General features: G+C 37.5%; 1 protein-coding gene across 3 annotated transcripts in view; it reads right to left on the bottom strand.

Moving 5' to 3' along the window:
- Positions 1-18605, bottom strand: part of KCNK2 (potassium channel, subfamily K, member 2) — a 453725-nt gene that overhangs the window by 101362 nt on the left and 333758 nt on the right. For all 3 annotated transcript variants that reach the window (XM_006890556.1, XM_006890557.1, XM_006890555.1), the window contains exons 4-5: positions 9610-9770; positions 6416-6602 (exon numbers count right to left, since the gene is read on the bottom strand). In XM_006890556.1, coding sequence (XP_006890618.1) covers positions 6416-6602; positions 9610-9770 — 348 coding nt within the window. The remainder of the gene's footprint in view (positions 1-6415; positions 6603-9609; positions 9771-18605) is intronic.

The following is an 18605-nucleotide window of genomic DNA, read 5'->3' as shown; positions in this document are numbered from 1 at the left end:
TATAAACAAATATAAAGAAATACATATTTATATATAAAGCTGCAATGAAATCCCAAAGGCACATGATTCAAGGTCACTAGCAGCTCCGTGGGAGAAGGGCAGGCAATCTTCTCCTGTGAAATTTACTGCCTCTGAAAACCACCCGATGGCGAGGGATGGACTGGTTCTAACTCAATGGTACACAGTAACATCAACATAGAAAATTATATATATATCTATATCTGGGATTATACCTATGCAAGCATGCGTATTAACTTGCAAATGTCTTCCTATGCACATATATGCATCCTTATCTCTTTATGTAACACCCATGCATTTTTTTGTTTTGTTTTCATGTTTTGTCTTTAGAGTCCTGAAAAGCAATGATGTCAGTCTAGAGACTACAGTGTGCATGATCCAGGCCATGGTTCTTGCTTACTATGCATCAGAGAACTGGAGAATAACTAACAATGATGGAAAAAGAATCAGTGCCTTTGAGTTGTGGTGCTGGAGAAGAGCCTTGAACATACGATGGATTGTCAAGAAAATAAATAGGTCTGTCTTGGAGAGGGTGAAACCAAGTTTTTCCTCGGAGGGTAGGATTTTGAAGCTCTGTCTCACATACTTTGGGCATGTGGCTAGGAGGGCATGTCCTTAGAGAAGGACATTAGTCTCAGAAACGTGGATGAACAGTACAGGAGAGGAAGGCCCAGGATGACATGGATGACGCAGTAACAGCAGCAATGGGAGTAAGGGTTTCAGAAACAAGGAGCCTCCCTCAGGACAGGGCTGGCTTCAGAGCTGCTGTACATAGGGTTGCTATGGGTCGCAGGTGACTGACAACACTTAATATCAACAACAACATGTTTATAGTTGTTGGAAAATTGTGTATATTACAGAATTTGCAGGAAATATTCTTTTTCCTTATACACTTCTTTGTATTTTTATTTGAACTGGTAAATTGTGCTGACACCATCCATATTTGATTTTGCTTTTTCATCATCAAATGTAACAAGTATCTACTATCTAGAAAGTCATTATTAGTGGTGAACTGATGGGTTGACATTCATGTGACTCCATGTGTATAGACTCCATAGGATTCTTAAGGTTGTGAAGAGCCTGTCTCCTGAAGTGCTTCTGGGTAAGTCTGAACCATCAACCTTTGAACTGATGATCTACTGTGTAACTGTGCCACCAAGGTACTCTTATTTTATAAGTATAAAGAAAAAGCAAGTAAATGACAGTTTTCAAAAAGAGAGGAAGATCTTCAACAAAGTAGACTGACACAGTGGTTATAACAATGAATGGGCTTGTGCATGTCAGAGATCATGAACATGCAGGATAGGGCAAGGTTGAGATCTGTTTTTAATAGACTCATTAGGAGTCCACTCAACACTTAACTACAACTTCCTCCCTTTAAGGAAAGTGTTACTCTGCAAACTACTCTTGCAAAGGGGTATGTTTATTTATTTGGAAAATCAGAAGTGTTGACCTTATGACCTCTGAGCTCTGAAACTCTGATGACTATTAAAAAAGACAAAATGGGCCATCAGGAAAAAGCGCAAAGGCAGAGCTGATGTCAACCGCTAGTCAGCCTCTAAAATTGTCTCTTGTGTAAATATAAGCATAGAGTTAAAATTTACTGAGAGATACCCTCCTGAAGGGAAATGACTAAATACAGAATTTCTGTGTTCAATCACATAAGCAGAGGAATCTGAACACGTGCCTATTTGTCTGGGACAGTGGTCTTTCAATGCTTTTGATTCAACATTACCAAATAGAAAAAGAAAGTGGGAGAGTACTGTTACAGTGTGATGACTGTGAGCAATGCCATAAAACAAAAATCTGCATGAATGATTGAATGGAAAACCAATTGCTCCGGGACTTTTCACTCAAAGTACAATAAAAATAATCATTTTCCAATAGGAAAAAAGTTTTATGCAAGCAAATATAAAGTTATTTTATGTATGAATGAGAATTAATTATGGCCTAATATATTATACCATGAATATTATGACCCATGACAAATAAAGAGGTACTTTAGAGTCACAAGTACATAAAGTACACAGAGAAAATAATTTGTGTCCTCAATTGAATTTTATGATGCAATTCTTTTCCAAGATCCTTTTAAATTTCTTCTTTTTAAAAGAGCCTTGCAAAGAGCACATATTTCCTGTCCAGCCTTTGCCACATCTGCCACCTTGTTCATATTATAATTTTTAAAAATGCTCTCTGGACACAAGGAGCCAGCATTTAAAGACTTCAGGGCTAGGGATAAGGTTCTAAAGTTTCACAAGGACCAAAACAGTCCCAGGATGAACAACTTGTGTCAGCTTGCCTCCTCTCTAAGTTATCCCTTCTCAGAATTTGTACTTGACTCATATTAAATTAGGGAGCTCTGGTGGCCCAGTGGTAAGAAGCTGTGCTACAATCCCAAAGGCAAGAAGTTCAAATCCACCATCTGCTCCATGGGAGACAGAGGGGCAATGTCCTCTTGGTGTGGTGAACTGCCTTTGGAAATCCGCTGGAGGGTCAGCTATGAGTATGTTCTGATTCACTGAAACACAACAACAACATATAAAATTAACCTGGGAATTATTATCAAGGCATATTTCTTCTACTTTCTTTCTAAAATAAAGTTTAAGTATTTAAAAAGGAAACTGCAGTGCAGTGAGTTAAATAACATAGCTCTTCTAGTCAGTCACTGTAACTCCCCCAAATGATTGGGCAGAACAATGCACATGTGAAGTGCTTTTGGCCAAGCAAAAGGAATGAATAATTTGCTAATAATGTAATTAAGATATATAGCTCACCTTGTTGAGTGAGATCTTGCAAACAAGGTGTATGAAATGCTAATATGGTGGACTGGTGGTGCTGCCATTCTGCTAGGTTTAAAAGGAGTCACTCCAGCAGGCAGAAAAGTGAGATCTCATTGCCATCAAGAAAGAAGAGTGGGGAGCAGAGCGTCTTTTGGACCTATGATCTCTAAGATGATGAACTGGAGCTGGAGAAGTGGGACACTGCTGAGACACAAGGGGCAGTGGGAGGCAGTTACTCTATTCGACCATTATTGTAATCCAGAGTTCCAACCAAAGCACAAAAGATGTTTTCACTAAACATGTATGGTTACTAACACAACCATATAGCTTAAATCGCATCAATATGACCTCTTGAAAGTACGTTGGATTATTTTTTTCATGTTCTTAAAAAAAATGAAGGAAAAAATATTGGTCTTTATTTTCTTTAGCCAACTTGTACAGTGGTCCTGGAGAGGGTGAAGCCAAGTTGCTCCTGGGGGATAAGGATTTTGAAGCTTCATTTCACATACTTTGGGCATGTTGCCAGGAGGGACCAGTCCTTGGAGAAGGACATCAAGTTTGGAAGTGGGGAGGGACAGCGCAGGAGATGAAAATCCAGGATGAGATGGATTAACACAGTGACTGGGATAGTGGGAGTAGTTATGTTGGAGACAGTGAAACTGGCTCAGAATAAGGCCCAGAGCTATGGCGCATTGGGTTTCTATCAGTTAAAGACGACTTGAGGGCACATAACAACGAATGTAATATTGGTTTAGAATTTAAATCCCTTATTTATGGATAATTTTTGTTTATGTAGAGAGTCTGAGACTATGAAGACAATTATATACTGGGCTGACTGACCTGCTGAAGATAAAATATTCAATAGGAGGCTACTGGTCTGCAAATATAAAGTTTGCCATGTAAATCAGAGTTAGTAAGCAGAGTAGCTACAGGTTCTTTTTAATTGCATTTATCAAGTGATAAGACAGTCCTAGAGAAAGACAGCATTCTTGGTCAACAAGAAGTATGGACAAACATACCCAGGACTGTGAGGACTGCATGGGACAGGGCACTATATTTCTCGGTTCTTCATGAAATTGCTATGAGTTGGAAGCAACTCTGTAGCACCTAATAACAACAGAGCTATCTAAGATCAATGTTACCATGCTCACATTCACTCTCTGGCCCAGAGCCAGAACTAATTCATAGCTCACCCTCTAAGGGGTTTCAAGAAGCTACAAATTGCATGGGAGGAGATGGTACATTTTCTCCTGTGGCACAGCTGGTGGATCGAACCACCAGAGAGAGAAGTACTGCCAACCAGAAGCCCTGCTAACCAGAGTGATCAGTGGTATAACTCACTGTAGACTGTAAAACCATAACCCCTTAATGGTACCATAAGGATACTCTTCATTATCATCATTGTGTCTTCCTCTCTCCTTTATTAACACTTTTCTTCTTTCACCAATTATCTATCTTAAACAAGAGGTGGAAATACTACATTAGGATTAATGTTTGTGTTCTTAGAATTGACAAATGTCTGTAGCTTACATACTGTAAAAATTAAAGGCTATCCAACAAAGAGATGCCCCTTTCTTGCTCGATCCTTTGTCCAGTACACAGATGTGCCCACAGAGCTTTCTACCAAAAGCAAAATTTTGCTAAGGATGCAACATCATTTTTAAGGATAGCATGTCAGAAGGCTTGCCAAGTTAAAATATAATTAACAATTTAATAGGGGGGAAAAACAACCTAAATTCTCAGTATTCTCTATCTTAAGCAACTATAAATCATACTTTTATTTCTGAAAATACTTTAGTCAGAAACTTGAGTTAAATAAAAATAATAAACATTCAGAAAATCTTAAACAAAATTAGGCCAGTCAGTTTATTAAGACATGTTTAATCCTACAACCGTATTGTTGTTGTGTACCATAGACTCAGAACTGACCCATAGCTGACCCTCCTGCTACTCAGAGGTAGTAATCGCACAGGAGGAGATTGTCCATCCTTCACCTGCAGAGCAGCTGGTGACCTCGAACTGCGTGCCTTCAAGATTGCAGTGCAGCATCTTGCCACTGAGCCACCAGAGCTCCTCCCTACGTTCACATAATGTCTACACTGTTCTATTTGTGTTTGTGTATTAGCCCAATGGTTGGAGGTGTTGTCCCACTGAGCAATGCCAGAGGAAAAAATGCCTAACATTTGCTTCTGTTAAGACTGCTATCAAATAATCTTATGGAGCTACTGTACTCTGGAACCCTTGGGGAAACCAGAAATTGGCCTCAATCAACCTAACTAACAACTTATAATGTTTACCATGTTTTCTAATGTTTAATATTTTTTTAAAAATAATTATTTTAATTTCCTATAACTAGCTAAAATAGTGCATGATTAAGAATTTACACACTCACCAGCACCAGTTATTATAACTTAAAATTATTAATAAAAATATATCCATGCCATTTAATCACTTCTGAATGCGTACCAGATCATTAATTGCTCATGTTCAAACAGAAGTTGAAGAAAATGAAAAAAAAAAGTCCCTACGAAGCAAAACTCTGTTCTTAGTCTATCACACTCAAATTTGAAAACCATCTCAAGAACAGGTTTGAGGTATAGAACACTGATAATAAAAGACCAGAGGGATTGTGGAATGACATTATCCTTTGATGAAATCAAAGGTCGTTACAAAGACGGGGCAAAAGAAAGGACTAAAATGGACGCCAAGAAAAGACTAAAAATCACACTAGGAAACAAAAGGAAAGATTGCCAAGTGAGAGAGATGAGCAGAAGATTTGAAACGGCAGCTCCAAAAGGCAATGAGAAGCATGATGTACAAAGAACTGGAGTTAGAAAATAAAAAGGGAAGAACTTTCTTGGCATTCATCAACCTGAAAGAACTGAAAAAACCAAATTCAAGTCTCGAGATGAAGGATCCAAGAAGCATCAGAAAATGATGGAAGGGACATGCTAAATCCAGGTAGTGAAAAGAATTGGCTGAAACAGAACCATTTTAGAAAGTAGCTTATGATCAAGAACAAATGGTGATATAGAAACAAATCCAAGGTGCACTTAAGGAATTGGCAAAAAAACTAGGCCCCAGGAATTGATGAGATATCAATTGACATGTTTCAACAAACAAACAACCCTAGATGTGGCAAGAAACTTAGAAGACATTTTGGGTAAGATAAAAAAAAAAAAATAGAGTACAGTGACTGAAAATTAAATGAGGTAAACACCTTAGGCAAAGAAGATTTTAAGTAGCCAATACTTTTTTGAAGCTTTCAGCTGTTTTTAAAACTACAGTACATTTAAGGACATAAATAGAAAGAATATAAACAAGATAAACCTGTATTCTTACATCTGTGTTGGGTTTAGGGAGGAAGGAGAAGAAATCAAGAGGCAGATATCTGGCTTCTGAAATTAAATCTGGAATGGAAAATTTGGGGGGGAAAAAGGAATTTGAATTTCTTTCAAAGAGTGAAAAAGAAATGTTCACCTCTACCTTTCTGTTTACTTCTAACGTCACTGGAAGATTTTTTTGCTTCGGCCACTGTGCTGTGCTACAAACTCAACTGAAATTTTACCCAAGGAACGTGGGTTAGGAGAACAACACAGGTGCCAGGTAAACCTTACCTGCAACATAGTCACCAAATCCAATGGTTGTTAAAGTAATGACCACAAAATAAATGGCGTCCAGGGCACTCCAGCCTTCTATGTGCTTGAAAATGATTGCAGGCAGAGCCACGAAGAGCACGCAGCCAAAAAGAATAAATATGATAGTTGAGATGATGCGAATCTTGGTCTGACTAACATTCCACTTCTAGACATGAGAAAGAAAGAGAGAGAGAGAGAAAGGGAGAGAGAGGGAGAAAGAGATTCATTGATTATTGGTTTGCCTGCAAAGCTAACTTGTACACAACTGTTCCTAGTAAATTAGCAAGAAAGTTAATTTATTTTATTTTGTTTAGTATTTAATTTTTAAGTGTTTTTACTTGTAGGAAAAAATGGTGGTGGTTGTATTAAGTGCTGTCGGGTCATAACTGACCAATAGCTGAACCTCCAGGGCAGTTAGTGGCATGGGAGGAAACTGTCCATCTTTCTCCCTTAGAGCAGTTGGTGGGTTTGAACCATGTACCTTTGGGTTGGCAGTGCAACGCACTACTGTTGTTTATATGTGCCATCAATTTAGAACCAACTCATAGCTGACCCTCCAGTGGGTTATCAGAAGCGGTAAATGACATGGGAGGAGACTAGCCATCTTTCTCTCTCCTCACTAGTAAGCCACAAAATTACTTAAACAAATATGCACGTTCACCCTACCATAGCCTTATAGAATATAAATTGCTTTCAAAAGTAAATTGTATTATTTTGAGAATAATTCTTAAAATTTTTATTACCAGTTTTTCTCAGTCTTACCCCCAGCCCAATGCCAGCCTCATTCTGGATGAAATATGTTTACAGCATTGAAGTCTATGGGGGAGAGAAAAGTCTAAAAGTATTATATTTTAGGGCATTATTTTTATCGTAGGAGTATGCAATGAGGGTTGTAGAGTGGATTATATTTGGGGCTAGGGGGTGGGGTTTGGGGAGGTGCAGGGGGGGATTGTGTACCAATGAGGGAGTTTTTCTTTTGCGTTTCAAGGAGAGGAGCAAATGGGGGGGAGGGGGGAGGGGTTTGTGCGGGGAGAAGGGTGCAACAATGAATGAATGGAATCCCAAAATCTCTGTAGATGTTCATTGAAATGAAAAATAAACAACCTAAATTTAAAAAAAAAAATTTTATTACCATTACATGCTTATCTGAACTGCTTCTGAAAAATCTGTATCCTAAATACAAGGGAGCCCTAGTGGCCTAGTGGTAAGGAGCTGTACTGCTATCCTAAAGGCACATGGTTTGAATCCACCATCTGTTCCATCAGAGAAGGATGGACACACTCCTCCTATGTGGTTAACTGCCTCTAAAAACTTGCTGGAGGGTCAGCTATGAATTGATTCCAACTCAGTAGTGCATAACAACAACATTTACATAAAATAAGCTGTAAGCTAAATATAATCTAGAAATGTTTTTAAAGAGATGAAATGAAACCTAGAAATATTTACTTTTGATAATTGATGAAATTCTATATTTAATAAAGATTTTACAGCCACTTTTTCCTATTGCTAACTCATTTGATTATAGAGTACAGCCTTAACAGACTTAATGTTGCTACAATTTAATTCCCATATAAATCAAATTGTTTCCCTGCTCTATGGCCTTAAACTGCACAATCAACAAAGTTCTATGTTACACAGGCAATAGCAAGCTGTAATACCCTTAAGTTACAGCTCTCATCACATCCCCCACATTTCCCCAACTTCTTTACCAGTCAGGAATCTTCAAAACATCAAGTATTACGTGAGGTGTATGTGTGTGTGTGTATATATATATATTTCAGTTTAATTTTTAATGCTCTCTCTTTGAGGTTAGGAATCCCATGGTGGCACAAATAGTTAACCTATTTGGATGCTAATCAAAAGGTTGCATGTTTAAGTCCACTCAGAGGCACCTCAGAAGAAAGGTCTGTGGATCTATGTCTGAAAAACTCCCCTTGAAAACTCTATGGTACAATATTCTATTCTGATGCACTTGAGATCCACGTAAGTTTAAAATAACTCAACTGTTTTATTGGAGGTATTTGTCATTTCTGTTGTGTATTGTTCTCTGATTTATACTCATAGCAATCCTATATAACACTATAGAACTGCCTCATAGGGTTTCCAAGATTACAAGTCTTTAAGGAGGAAAATTACCACATCTCCCTCAATAGAGCAATAGTTTAGTGGCTCAAACTACTGAAATCTTGTTTTTAACAGAAGAGCACTTTAACTACTGTGCCACCAGAACTCTTAGGGTTACTTGCCATATCTGATTCAATTTGTTCTAACTATTGTGAAAATCACAGGAAAAACGACATCAAAATCACTGACTCTTAGAGTTTGAGATTGTTTAAAGATAAAAGAAACATAAATTGGAAAACACAGATAAGAGTTCCTCTAGTTAACTCATTATATCATATATGTTGCTGTTGTGTTGTACTATCAAGTCACAACTGACTCACAGCAGACTCTCCAGCAGATTGTCAGAGGCAGTTAAATGCACTGGAATAGATTGCCCACCTTTCTCCTCAGAGCAGTTGGGGAATTCAAATCACGCGCCTTTGGGTTGGCAGCACAATTCCTTAGTTATGAGAAAGTTAAATGAGCAAAAGTCTGTCATGTTGTGAACAAGGTGTGGCCACTAATAAAAAGGTTGGTGGTTTGAGCTCATCAGCTATTCCATGTGAAAAAGATGAGGCAATCCGCTTCCATAAAGATTTACAGCTTTGGGTATTCTAAGGAACAGCTGTGCTCTATCCTATAGGGTTAATATGAATTGGAATAAACTTAAAGGCAGTAGGGTTTGTTTTGGGCTTATTTTGTTTTTTGTACTTCTCAGAGTAACGACTTAGTATTAACATTATTATTCTGATTTTATAAAGAAAAAAAAAGATACTTGGGGGAGATAAGCCTAAAAGAAAACACTTAGAAGACAATACAGTTGGAATTTGAACAGACAACTCACAGATCCCAATGGGGGTTTCTGCCACATTTTTGTGAAGTTTTTCTAATGCAGTGATGTGTTTATTTAGATAACTGTAATAATTATAATACACACTAGTAAAGGCATGTATAAGTTATTATATCAAACCCAACATGTGAATTTCTAACTGTGCCTGAGTGACATAAAAGCTACAACATTCCTGAAAATTATAGTACAAACAAATACAATTAAAGTCTGCCTTACTCACAATAAATGTATCTTCTACTTTTGCAATTCCTTTTCCAAAAATGGTGCCCAGCTGATCTCCAACTCCAGCCAACAAAAATCCAAAGAGGGGAATTCCCAGTAAGGCATAGATGATACAGAATATCTTTCCCCCTTCTGTACGTGGTGAGATGTTTCCAAAACCTGATAATAGTAATAATAATCAGTTGAGTAAAACATTTAAAATATACAATCTCAAAGCTGATTCTAAAATATAAGACATAAGCTACCAATTTCAACTAGTTAAGACTTCCTTGATATTATCTATCCTTTTAATGTACTTTGACATAAAATATTTAAACAAACTTTTCAGAAACACAACTCTCTCTCTCTCTCTCTCATTCATTGCCATCAAGTGAGGTTTAACTTATAGTTTTATAGTTGATCATTCATTAGGTTTCTGAGACTGTAACTCACTCTCAAGGAGAATTCCTATCTTTCTCCACACAGATGGCTTGTGGTTCGGAACCACCATAGAAATGTAGACTTTGGATTAGGAGTGTAACTCTCTATAGACTATATCTTCCACTACAGCACTCTTGGAAATACATGCATTTTATATATGTCTTAATTACACTTTGATTTACAATGAAAACTGAGAAGTAAACAAACATATGCAATAAAGTCAATATTTGCATTAGGCACAAGTCTTCCTATACTGATAACTGTGTTGACTTGTAAAGCCTCTGTCTTCATTTATTGAGAAGAGTAAATTTCCTTATTTTAACAGTATTCAATAAATATAGTATCCTCCCAATTTCTCTTTCTCCTACTCAAATGTGTAGTTATCATGGTAGTGATTACCTGTTAATTAGGCTACTAAGGCTTTAAAAGAATACATTTCATTTTAAAGAATTTTTTACTTTCATTCCATTGTCATTGAGTAGCTCTCGACTTATTGCAAACCCATGAGTTGTTAGTGCATGAAGACTACAAGTACATCCATTTATTTGCTTTTTGAATGTTGTATTATGTAGTAACTCAATTCCCTGGGGAAAGGGAATCCTCTTCTTCCTTTTTTAAGGTGAATTTCTTCAAAGATGTGTTGGTTCTTGGTCATACTTTTCAGCAAAGATAGTACTTGGAGGACACAGAGTCCTCCAAGATAGCCAAAACCATGCTATTTTCAACCACTTTATATGCCTGAGAAAGACGATACATTAAATAGGGATGAGTCGTAAGGAGTTTTACTGCCACACCAAATGGACATGGTTTTAATCTATCTGCTGCTCCACAGAAGAAAGATGGGCAATCACCTCCTGAGTGATTTATAGCCCCTGAAAACTTGGGGAAGGGTCCATTTAGATTTTACAGCATAATAATAACCCAGCTATTCCACTGCTAGGAGTATACATAGAATAAAATAGAACTAAGACACAAACAGAGATTTGTAGACCAATGTTCACAGCAGCGTTACTCACAATACCAAGAAAATGGAAACAGTTCAAATGTCTTTCAACAAATGAATGGATTGAGAAACTGTGGTACATTCATGTGATGGAATACTATGCAGCACTCAGGAGCAATTATTTTGAAAAATACTACATAACATAGGAGAGGTTGGAGAGCATTGTGGCGAATGAACTAACTCAGTCTCATAAGGACAAATACTGCATAATACCATTGTTGTAAGAATAGAATAACTAGTAAGATGTGTACAAAACCCTAAAGAGGGAAAGAAAAGGAGAAGAAGGGATTGGGCAGAGGAATCTTGAGATTGTAGAGTCTGGTAAGTGTGGAAAGGGATGAAGGAATGAGGAAAGATCCAGTGGTGACCTGAAAAGGCAGGGTAATTGTGGGCATGGATCAAGGGTGATTAATTTTATAATATATAATATTTGAGAGTGATTATATGAAACACACTGTGAATAGAGGAATATCAATTTTGTATGCAAAATAATATAGAATAAAACAATCTTTTAAAAGTAACACAGTGACAATGATGCCTTTGGACTATGGTACTGGTGAAGAGTATTTAATATACCATGGATTTCTAGAAAAAGAACAAGTCCATCTTGGAACAAATACACAGAATCCTTAGAAGCAAGGATGATGAGACATTTTCTTAGGCCCTTTGCACACCTTGTCAGGGGTGGCCAATCCCTGGACAAGAACATCTGCTTGGTAAAGTAGTTATTGTTCATTGCCATTGAGTCAAGCATGACTCATAGTGACCCTATGAACAAAAGGCCTGAAGCCTGTCTATAACTATCGTTTCTCAAAGTTCATAGAGTTTCCAGAGGCATGTTCTTTAGAAAGTTGTTGCTTCCAAACCTGTTTTAAACTAGGAGCTCCACCAAACACTGTCTACCATGGGTAACCATTATGGCATTTGACACCCCAATGGGACAAGATTCAGCATCACAGCAAACCCAGGTTACCTCAGTACAGCGTATTGACAGACGAGTGCTGTACTACTTAGAAGAATGTTCCTCCAAAATAAAATAACAACCGACTTTTAAATACAAAGTCCCTCCCTGACTTGACTCTAAACAAGAAGCTTAAATTAAAAAAAAAACACCCAATATAGTATGTTGTTGTTATGTGCCATTGAGTCAACTGCAACATATAGTGACACTATATACAGCAGCTCTGAACCCTTTCCTGTCCTGAGTCAGTATTACTAACTCCAATACACCAACCCCTATTGACCCATATACTGTATCAAAACATCTCATCCAGAGTCTTCTCCTGTGCTCTCCCTCCACCCTTCCGAGCATGTTGTCCTTCTCCAAGGACCACTCTCTCCTGGCCACATGCTCAAAGTATGTTGAGATGGAGCTTCAAAATTCTAGCCTCCAAGGAGAGACTTGGTTTCACCTGCTCCAATACAGACAAGTTTGTTTTCTTGGCAGTCCATGGTATATCTTCAAGACTCTTCTCCAGCACCACAACTCAAAGGCGTCAATTCTTCTTCTGTAATCCTTAGTCATTGTCCAGCTTCTGAAGAATTACAAGTAAATAGAAAGACCATGGCCTCGATTAGGCACCCTTTGTCTCCAGACTGACACTGTTGCTTTACAACACTCTGGAGAGATCCCTGACAGCAGATTTTTAGTAAATAAAAAAGAAAAGAAAGTAGAGTGGTAAAGAGAGGCTCAGTAAAACAAAGTAGAAGAGCCAAAGTAAGATGAACTGACACACTAATTGTACCAGCAGGCTGAAGGACAGCTTTTGAGATTTGACGTATGTGAGGAATGTGTTTCATTCTTTTAGTAACAGAGTTGCTGTGAGTCAGAATTGAATTAATAGGAAAACAGCAAGCACAACAGAAACTGGACTGATAAATTTTGTAGGTGAAATATATTTTCCAGCCCCAGTGAGAATCATCTTTTTTTTTCTGACAACAATACAGTTTCCAGCAAAGGGGGACCTGCTTGAAGTAGTCATGTTACAAGGCGTATAATAGAGGGCCTTCTAGCGGGTGTACACTGCACACTTTTAAGGACAGCAACTCCCAATTCCTCATTTTAACCAGCAGTACACAGCAACTCGTCTTCTGATCAGGCTTGCTTTAGGAATATCTGTGACATAATTTTCTGTTTGAAAATGTTTTGTAGTCATAGTTTTATGCTCAAGGCAAACACTACAGATAACTACTGCAATAGTTAAGATTAGGGGTTCCATACAATTGTGCTTAATTTACAGACTATCTAAACCTCATTTCTGCTTCTAATTTTAGACCTTTTCCTTTAGCTCCCATAAGGGGGAAAATTTCTTTTAGGAATCCTCTGTTAGTCTTATAAGGAAAATCGGGGTCCCTCTAACAAATTTCACTGTCAATCTGAATATATAAACTTCATCCCATCTCTCAATCACATTCCCACTAATATTGCCCATAAAATCCTCCCCACTTTCAAGCATGTCATGAGATTTATTTTACTATTTTTTATGTTTCCTGTCATCTTAATGCATCTTGTTGGTGATGTGAGGTACATGTCTATTACAATCAGACATCTTCAACAAGGAATTAAACTTGGGATTTATAAATATTTTGGTATTTTATACTGAAGATCTAATTAAAACAATGCAGAATTATGATAAAACTTATGGATATTATGGTTTCAGAAGCATTTTACTTTAAGGTCTAGAATTACTTGCTTGAGAGTAATATCAATCAGAATGAAAAAAAAATCACAGTAAGCGTTTCATAAATTTAAAAAAACCCTTTTAAATTGAACTTCATGGCAATCTTTAATTCATTTAAGTAAAACAGATTGGTAGCCTATGTTTAGCTTTGTAAGAAACTTCCCAACTGCCTTGCAAAGTGACAGTGCCATTTCACATTCCCATTAACAATCAGTGAGACTTCACAATGAATGGGATTTCCTATTGATCACAGCTCTCACTAGCATTTGGTATTCTCAGTATTGTGGGCGACACAGTGGTTAAGCATGAGACTGGTAACTAGTGTCTCCACAGTTCTACTAAGTAATAAATCCATTGCTGCCAAGTCAATTCTAACTCATTATGTCCTTCTAAGACAACAGAATCCATGGCTGCAAATTCTCATGGAAGACGCTTGTCACATCCATTTCCTAAGGAGTGGCTGGTGAGTTCAGACTTTTCAGTAACAACTGAGTGCTTTTACCACTACTCCACCAGGGTTCTTTTCTTTATCATCATGTCACTACCACTATGACTGGGAATCCATTCAATGGCATATAACAGGTGGGTGTTGGTATCTTATTGTTGTTTAAATTTACAACCTTGTGGCAGATGACATTGAACATCTTTTCATATTCTTATTTGCCATCTCTGTATCTGTTGTAGGGGAGCTCTGGTAGCCTAGTGTTAAGAAGCTGGTGTAACCTGAAGGCATATAGTTTGAATGTGTTATCAGCTCTGAGGGAAAAAAATGGGCAACCAGAAAACCCACTGGAGGGTCAGCTGTGGGTCAGTTCCCAACCAACATCACACAACAACATTATTTGTTTTACTAAAGTATCTCTAATTCATAAACTTCACTTATTTTTTTCAGTTGGGCTGTTAATTTTCTTTTGACAAGTTTTAAGAATCCTTTGTTATTTTGGATACAAGTCTTTTGTCAGAGACACATTTTGAAATATATTTTCTAATTCTCCTAACAATTTCATTTGCAGAACAGAGATTTTAATGAAGTTCAACTTTAGATTGGAAAGTGACCTGAATCCATTGTCTATTTGCAGTTCTTCTCTAATTCAGCCTTAAACTAAAATTATTCAAAGGTTGGATTGCTACTAAGAGTATAAAAAATTACACGGAAATCACAAATACACATAGTGATAAATCAACAATCCCAAAACATTCTATCAGTATGGGATGCTTACTGAATGCTTGCCAAAGGTCAACTGTCATATACAAATTAAGTTCCCAAGAAAATTGGTCATTTAATTTGTACCTAGAACACTTTTGGATAAGAACAGCCTTTCTACACTCTACATGAGATTTACTGAAAAGAAACTACATAGTTAAGCTGTTTATATTAAATTCTTGTTAGCTTCAATTTACATAAGAGTACTATTTGGTAATAGACACTATATTAGAATCTGAATCTTTTAACCGTCTTACAAAGAAGAGGATATAGATGATTATTATTATTATTACTATTATTATTATTATTACTGAAAAAAGGAATGGTACAACAATAACACAAAAAGTTTCATTTTTATAGATCCTTTGAGAGATAAATACATTTAAAATCCCTGAGTAATTAAAATAAAAAAAATGCAAGAGTTAGGACTCCATTAACCTAATTCCACAGAGAGAAATTGTAATAAGAAAAGGAATGTATACTGACAATTCACAAATTGTCAAACGATATACTAGGATAAAACCCTTAAATATAATTAAAACAAAGAAATGCTACTCTTTCCATGCAGATAAGCACTGTTGTATGAACACAATATGCCAGTCATTGTGTCAGAAATTAAGGACTAAGAAATTAGAAACATGCTACTCCTAAAACTCCCAAATTATAAACAAAACCAGTTATATATATGCTTTCTACTGACTTGTGAGAAACTATTAATGAATACACACAACTGAACAAAGAATTATTACACCAAACATCAATGATGTCAGACTGTATATGAATACTCCCATTTAAACACTGCATGTAAAAATAGCATGATAAAAATTTACTTATTTTTGTTGCTGTAGTTTAAAATGTACACAGTATGACATATACCAATTCAATATTTTCTCCATATACAATTTAGTGGCACTGATTACACTCTTCAAGTTGTGCAAACACTGTCATCTTCCCTTTTGGAATTGTTCCTCCTCAACACCTCGAATTTACTTTGATGCCTAAAACGTAAGTGCAAGCCAGCTGAGAAACAAGAGAGGAAGGTAACTTAGTCTTGCTTCACTGTCAATCCTAGAGTATAGTGTTTTTAATTTCTGGCAGTGTCATCTCCTCAGACTCTACCAAGATTTATCTTTAACTAAGAAACTCTGGTGTTATAAGTCGAACTGCTAATTGAAAGATCAGAGATTTGAATTCACCATAAAAGATTTGTAACTCTACAAATACAAAAGAGTGGAGTCATAAGTAAAAATCAACTTGAGGATAGAGGGGTTTAGGTCTATATAAATGTCATGGCAATGAAATTGTTTTGGGAGCTCTGGTGGCTTAGTAGTATGCAGTTGTGCTGCAAACTCAAAGACATGGAGTTTGATTTGTGAGGATCCTTGCCTCCACAGCTGTGGGACCATGCCAGGGCCCAAACAGGACAACAGAGTTTGGGACAGAGAGTTTTCAGCTTTCTGTGAGGAGAGCTGACTTGAGACCTAACCCCCAAACAGCTGAAGTTGGTGTCCCTGATCTCATATTACTCAAGAGACAAAGGAAGACATTAGGCTCAGGAGAGAAGATACCATCAGATGAGAAACACTTCTCCAGAGCTAGCACTTCTAGGTGCTTGTGGGGAGAGAAGAGACTGAGACATCCCTGTGGAAAGGTTCCTCCATTCGGGGACCCTTACCTCTGTGGCTCCGGGGTTATCCCATGGGCCAAACATGACTATAGAGAGTTTGGGACAGAGAGCTACAATCAGGGGAAATAATTCCTCAGCTGGCACATGGAGCTGTGAGAAACTGAGCTGACTTGAAACTTCCCTGGACCAAAACTGCTCAAATGGAGTACCTGGCCTCACACCACTCAGCCACTGTATAGATGAAGAACAATCACATTTGGAAGAGGGTACTACATTAAGGTGAGACTCCTTCAGGGCTACATGCAGACCAGACAGATTCTGAAGGACATTGTTGTTGTTGCTGTTATGTGCCGTCGAGTCGTTTGCGACTCATAGCGACCCTATGTACAACAGCCCTAAACCCTGTTCTATCCTGTGCCAATCGCAAGGCCTCTTACACTCCCATCCCGATAACCCCAGTCACTGAATCAATGCACCTCAGAGAGGGTCTTTCCCTCCTGCGCTGTCTCTCCACCCTCCGAAGCATGATGTCCCTCTCCAAGGACCTGTCTCTCATTACAACATGTCCAAAGTATGTCAGACGAAGCCTCAGAATCCTTGCCTCCAAGGAGTAGCCTGGTTTAACCCTCTCTAGGATGAATCTGTTTGTTTTCTTGGCAGTCCAGGGTACATTCAATACTCTTCTCCAGCACCACAGCTCAAAGGCATCAATTCTCCTTCTACCTTCCCTAGTCATTGTCCAACTCTCTGATGCATAACAAGTGAAGGACATTAGGAAAGACAAATTTTCCCAGAAGGACTTTCAGTACAGTGAGTGGCTCACCCCATAGACTGAACATTTTAAGCAAGTAACGAATCAATATCATCATAAAGATAAGAACTATCAACAACTTACGCAGGTATAACAGAAATGGCTAAACACTTACGAAGAAAAACTTCATTTTATGACAAGAAAGCAACAGGCAGCTTCAAACACTTGTTCTAGTGGAGAAAGATGAGAAGTCTCCTGTGTGATTAATTGCCTTTGAAAACCTAGTGGAGGGTAAGCTATTGGTTAGTTCTGACTCAACAGTACTCAACAACAACAACAATTTTGTAACACTGATCTAAAACTTCAAAGCTAAAGACTGAGGTTCCTATGAACACATTTCAGCAATTGTCCTGAGTGATAGCATCCTTCTACTAAAGTAAATAGCTTTCTGACTCCCCTTACAAACCTCATAATCTTGAATATGGTTCCATGTATTCTATGAGCTATGGAAATAGATTTTGTATCCAGGAAAGCAGAAAGACTGGTACTGAAATAAGTTGAAAGATGTTTGGAAGAATGGGGTATACTCCAATGTCTGACCTCCTGGGAGTTGGTTTTGTATTGTAGATGTGGTAATGGGGAAAGTTGCCCTTTGTGGAGTTAGTATAGATCAGATATGGCCGTCTCAAGTGACCCTTGACTTTTACAGTTGGTGTCAAAAGCAGGATTTTTTACAATAGTTCCGGTTTCATCAAAGTGTGAGATTTTTGTAAGAGTCAAAAGTTAAGTATTTGAAAAGTACATCTAAAATGGTTACTTTGGCTGCTACTAAGATGTGAAAAAAAAGTTGAGAAGCTGCTTTTGGCTGGAGACAAGTTAAAGAGGCCTGAGGCTACATATTGAATGAGATAAGTTAAAGGTGAAGAATGAAGTTGAAATTGGAATTTCTTTAAAGGTTTATGTGCAGAGTTCTGGTAGCCTAGTGGTAAGAAACTGTGCTGCAATTCCAAAGGTATGCAGATTAAATCCACCAGATGTTCTGCTAGAGAAGGAGGGGCAATCTCCTCCTATACCAGTTGGATCTGATTCAATGGTACACACACAATAAAATAATAAATAAACAAAAATTTAAAAAGAAAGAAAGGTTTATGTGTTAAGGTTTTATGTTGCTTTAACTTCATGAATATTGCTATTTCGATTTCTTCCTTATAGGAAGTCCAGGCTGGGTTTAGAAGGGGTCGTGGTACTAGGGATATTGTTGCTGATGTTAGATGGATCTTGGCTGAAAGCAGAGAATACCAGAAGAAT

Source organism: Elephantulus edwardii, unplaced genomic scaffold (genome assembly GCF_000299155.1).
Source record: "Elephantulus edwardii isolate Elephantulus edwardi_28Jun2011 unplaced genomic scaffold, EleEdw1.0 scaffold00090, whole genome shotgun sequence".
Taxonomy (NCBI): Eukaryota; Metazoa; Chordata; class Mammalia; order Macroscelidea; family Macroscelididae; genus Elephantulus; species Elephantulus edwardii.
The sequence above is the reverse complement of the archived record's forward strand: the minus strand, read 5'-3'. Positions and strand labels throughout refer to the sequence as shown.